Genomic DNA, 5,655 nt, shown 5'->3' with positions numbered 1-5,655 from the left:
ATACACTGTGGAAACTGAAAGAATGCAGTAATCAATATGACATGTTCTCTTAAACATTTCAAGTGCAAATAGAGTAACAAAACCTTAAGAATCACTGAATCCCACACACCCAACCCCATATGGCACTGTGTCTGAATACTGGGAGACGTTTACGGAAAATGAGGTGGGAGTATTCCCCCGAAATAATGTATATTACAGAAAAGCCCCTTTTGGACTTCTTTTTGTGGAAAACAGAAACAAATGAAATTATGATATATGGATTTGATGAGTAGTAAAATTAATAGATTATAGGAAAAATGGATGTTAAGTTGTAATCTTAGAGTAAGAGTTTAATGCATGAATTACTTATATCTGCTGTAAAAGAAGCAAGAAGTCATTTTTTTGTATTTCTGTTTCTTTTTTCTTTTTCTTTCTTTTTTCTGCCCTTTTGCTTTCCTTCTCTTTACACTTCATTTTCTTCCATTCTACTTCTCAATTATTAGTTTTTGTTCATTTTTAAGTTTAATAAAGTTATTAGTACCAAAAATGTATATTGTAGCAGATATCTTCACTATGAGAAATACCCACAATAGGGCTATTTGTATATATATATATATATATGTACTGTATGTTACAATACTATATCACATACATTTATACAGAGGGAGATTTTGAAAGAGACTTCAACACTCACACGGTGGGAAACAGACTGGGGTTTTAATCAAAACAAAACCGAACTAGAATAAAATACATCCTGAGGTCAACAGATTGTTGCAGGAAGAGGATGTTGTTACTATATGCCTATAAAGCTATTAAAGCTATTAAGAGCAGAGGTCCTTGTTTGCAACCTGACCAAAGATCGGAATCAGGTCAGCCACCAGGCCAGAAGAAGTCACTCATATCATGAAGTATCCATATTCTGCTGGACTATTACCATTTCTTCATTATTATTACCGGAGGACAAATCAGTAGGTAGAAAGTACTGCAAGGAGGCAGTTACAGCTATGAGTCTGTGTGATCCAAATTTAGGGCCCCAAAGGGATGTCTGAAGGAAAACAGCATCCTGTTTTTCCCAGAACGCAGGACCTGGCATAACTGCCTGTCAACAGCTATTGTTAGAATCAGAGGGATAAGTGAAGAATTTTCAGTCAGTAATGCAGAGCCAATTGCAGAGCAATTTTGAAAATGTCCTATTAAGAGAGAGACGCTGTTAAACTTACCCTGTTACGCGAAGCTCAATCGCACCTTCAGCACTTTAAAGCATTCTCTTCCTTCAGAGCTTAGTTTTGGTTGTGGGCGGATTACTTCCATGTGAAACCAGTTGCAAAATGCTTCGAGTGTCAGGAGGCAGCTCAGATATATTTCACCTCCAGGTAACTCTAGGTGTTCTTATTAACATGGTCAGCAATTTTCTCATACTGTCTTTGGGACTTTGCAGCAGAACTTAATTCTACTGAAGAAATCCTGGGTATTCCCTTAGTAGTTCCCATCCCAGGCACAATGTATAACGTTGATTCTAATAACCACCAAGGGACCTGCATCAGAGCCGAATTATAATGCTTTGGCTACATGACAGAACAAAGCAGTGATTGCCATTTTTAAAGCATAGTTTTCTCTGTAAAATGTCACTTGGTACTGACAGGCTGTTTGTCCCACACAGTTCTGAAATTCCCCACTGACTGGGTTTTCTTGCCCTACAAACCCATGAATGCCACGGAAATGCCAAAAATAATCTTGCAGTGATAAATCGAAACTGACAACCCCCAACTTTCACTATTCTTTCTTTCAGCTCATCCAGTTCTGAATGCCATGAAGTCTAAGCATGATTGATGGTTGAAGAATTTTTATTATGATTTTTGCACTGGAAGAGATATTTTGCAGTGTTACCAAAGAAATCCCTATAAATAAATATAACCAGTTCCTCTCCCCCCCGCTTTTTTTTCCCCCATCAGCTTTTTGTTCCCTGCTATCTACTTGCTCCATTCCTCCTGGAAACCAGATAATTATACCAAAGCCATGATGGACATCTTGGGTCATTTCTTTTCCATCTCTAGAATAACAGCCCTATTATCAAGAGCAACTGTCACAGATTCCTATGAAATATAATTGATGAATGTTCACCATAAACCCAAGTTTTGGCAAGCATCTGATCTCACCTTTTGGGCTCCCCGAATTGCTTTCAATGACACACTGCTATTTAAATTGCATGAAGTTCCTTGTGCTGTATACGTGCATATTTTGAAAAGCCTGGTAGTTCGGGGGCTACCTGAAGAAAAATAGCAGTCCCTCGTTTTAACCTTGGAATCTATGAAATTGACTCTTGGCAAAGCATTAAATGTATTACCTCCTGTCCGCCCCTTTCAAGAGTCCAGCTATTAAGGCTAAAAGAGATGATGATTAATCCCATTTGAATCCTCCAATATGATTGCATTCCCCAGTTTGAAACACACCGAGAACAAATCTTGATCTGCGTACTTGACAAAAAGCCCTCTACAAGCAGGCAACGTTTTTAGAAAGTCCACTCCTACCAATATTAAGAATCAGGCCGATAGGATTTTAAAAGTTAAAGCCTTTAAAGTCATGAATTCAGCCTGGGATGTTGCATTTTCTAATCTGTCACATGCAATGGTTTAATACCTGAGGAAATTCAATACAAAATTATACAATTAGAATAATCTATGTGCCCCCAACTCCCAGTGACTCTGGACTCTGATGCATTCTTAGAATAGCATAGATTCGGATCTCATCAGTCTTGATAGAGTATAATGCAACCTGAAACAGAAAGACTATTGTGTTCAGTTCTGACATTGTTCTGTTCATTTGATTCTTTTGTTTTAATGGACCATTGCAACTTAAAACTTATGTGTGAGTGAATCTAGAATTCTCTAAAATACAGAAAAACTCGGATACATCTGTTCCTATGGACTATGTATCTTGTAGTATATGATTTTTTTCAAAGTGATACAAAATATTATTTGTTTTCTTCTCTGCAGCTCCTAAACGTAACAGACCATCTACTTGGAGAATCTAAGACAAGATATATACCTTAGTTACAAGGAGGATATGGCTGTGACTTGGACTCTTCTGGAATTCTATTAAAGTTACTCTTGACCCATCCAGCTAACTGACTTATCCCTAGCAATGAACGATGAAATAAAAGAATAGAAGAGAATAAGAGACAAATGCTTTGTGGGAGATCGGGACTCTAAGCCTTCCTTTACATGACCCAACATGATTCAGAAGACACACTTTCTTCTGCCAGGATACTTAACCATAATCACACAAAACTGAAGTCCTTCCCAATCCACATCATAAATACCTTAGCAAAATCTACATGCAGTAGTCACTCTTCCAATCAGACTGTGCCAGTCACCAAGGTATTCACATTTGTCGCTTCCAGCAAACTTTAGGAGTACTGTGTTTTTTTTTTTATGTCCTGCTCCCAGAAATGTTAAAGGCACTCAGATTACAAAGCAAGAGAAATTAGGTTGTTTTGCTCTGAGTTGTTTCCATATATTTGCACTATGGTAAGGATCCTCATTTTGATTGGTCTCTAAAATAATCTAGCCTACTCAGGCCACAGTTAATAGGCTTCAGCTGAGTTTTGAATCCTGAATTAAGTCGGGCTGATCAGACACATTTGGAAGTAGGATTCTTTCCAAAGCAGACTGGATCAGAAGTTGTTGGCCATTCCATTAAAACTTCAGAGTACACTTAACAATAAAACTTGTATTGTCGAAGGCTTTCATGGCCGGCATACAATGGCTGGTGTGGGTCTTCCGGGCTGTGTGGCCGTGTCCTGGTAGTTTTGTTTCCTAACTTTTCGCCAGCACCTGTGACCGGCATCTTCAGAGTGCGGGAGTACAGACAGGAGCAGTCCTCTCTGTGCCCCTGCACTCTGCTCCTGTCTGTGCTCCTGCACTCTGTTTTTGTAATTATCCTCCCAAAAATTTAGAACTTGCCTATTTATGAAAGATGCTGTATTCCTCACAGTTGGACTGCTGCCTAAAGAGCATTATGTGTTCCTGGAAAGTCACTTGTGTATCGGAGGCTACAGCTTGGTGTGATAAAATGGTCATCTCTCAGCCCTTGAATGGCTGTCTATTGACAAAGGTCTACACAATACAGTTCTGAGTCAGGTTCAGCTGATTGTTGAAAACTGTATTGCAGCAATTTCCTATAGATGTTAACTAGTGCTGAATAGTATTGGTTTGCATATCAATTAGTTTTTGGGCTCGTGCCTTTTATTTTACTTTCTTTAATCCAGTTCTTTTACATTGTTTTAATTTTATTTGTATCTATATACTTTTCTTTTTTTCTACAGCCTAACGGTATATTATTTTGATGGCTGGTGTGGGTCTTCCGGCCTGTATATTATTTAATGAGACACAATGATAGAAACCATTTGCTACTAGAACAGCTTTTATCTAAACCTGAGTTTGGGTAAAGAGCAATGACTTTAAATAGTATAATCATATATGTTCAACATGAAATCTTCTTCCCAGGATATCTCTGAAAGCACTCCTTACCTCCTGGTTCCTCATGCTGTAGATTAATGGATTGAGCATGGGGGTCACCACTACATAGAACACAGAAGCCATTTGGTCTAGCTGATAATTCTGCCTAGAGCTTGGCTGTGCATACATAAAGCTGAGACATCCGTAGAAGATGGTGATGACCATGAGGTGGGAGCTGCAAGTGGAGAAGGCCTTCCTACGGCTTTTGGCAGAGTGGATCTTGAAAATGGTGACCAGGATATAAGTGTAGGAGGTGAGTAGAGTCAGGCTTGTTATTGTTATATTGAACCCAACAAATACAAATACCAGCAGATAATTAAGACTGACATCTGAGCAGGAAAGAGCAAGAAGGGGAGGACCCTCACAATAAAAATTCTTAATGATGTTTGGGCCACAGAAGGATAGTCTAGTTGCAGCTATTGTGTGCACTGAAGCATTAATGATCCCAGCAGTGTAGGAAATTGCTATCAACTGAACACACTTTCTTGGGGACATGGTGATCAAGTAGACTAGAGGATTGCAGATTGCCACATAGCGATCATACGCCATCACAGCTAGGAGGTAGCATTCCGTGGTGCCAAAGAGAGCATAAAAGTAAAGCTGAGTAAAACAACCCCCATAGGAAATAATCTTCTTCTCCTTTAAGAGATTGGATAGGAAATTTGGGGTGACAGATGATGAGTAACAAATATCCAGAAAAGATAAGCTGGTGAGGAAAAAGTACATTGGTGTGTGGAGTTGAGGACTGATCCTGATTAAAATAATCATGCTTACATTTCCCACCAGGGTGATGGCATAAACAGCAAAAAATGTCCCAAAGAGGATCAGCTGCAATTGTGGGTCAACAGTCAATGCAGTGAGTATGAATTCTGCAACCAGTGTGCTGTTTCCCATGTAATTACAAGAACACTGTTGAAGAACACTTCAATCAATTTTCCTCTGCTTCTCAAATATTTGTAATGTAGCCTGAGATCAGAGTCAATTTTCAACTTTCTAGTGAAGAAAAGAGAAATTGGAAGATTTATGATAAAGCACTCAAGTAGGAGAATAATATTCAGTTTACAGTGAGCAATATTCAGTATGCATACAAAATCTTTTCTTCCAAATTACAACTAGATTGTCATACATGGAGAATTAGGTGCTATGCAATGAAATAGCT

At 38.6% G+C, this 5,655-nt stretch overlaps 1 protein-coding gene across 1 annotated transcript; it reads right to left on the bottom strand.

The window, feature by feature from the left end:
- Window positions 1-4,451: 4,451 nt before the first annotated feature.
- On the bottom strand, window positions 4,452-5,390 carry LOC107326728 (olfactory receptor 5AP2-like). Its single transcript, XM_015891296.3, has one exon. It carries the CDS (start codon window positions 5,388-5,390, stop codon window positions 4,452-4,454), a length of 939 nt encoding a protein of 312 aa, XP_015746782.3.
- Window positions 5,391-5,655: the final 265 nt, after the last annotated feature.

Source organism: Python bivittatus, unplaced genomic scaffold (genome assembly GCF_059951505.1).
Source record: "Python bivittatus isolate LINGU-HERP-01145 unplaced genomic scaffold, Pbiv_v1 ctg000480_np1212, whole genome shotgun sequence".
Lineage (NCBI taxonomy): Eukaryota > Metazoa > Chordata > Lepidosauria > Squamata > Pythonidae > Python > Python bivittatus.
Note: the sequence above shows the minus strand (reverse complement) of the source record. Positions and strands in the feature narration are given on the sequence as shown.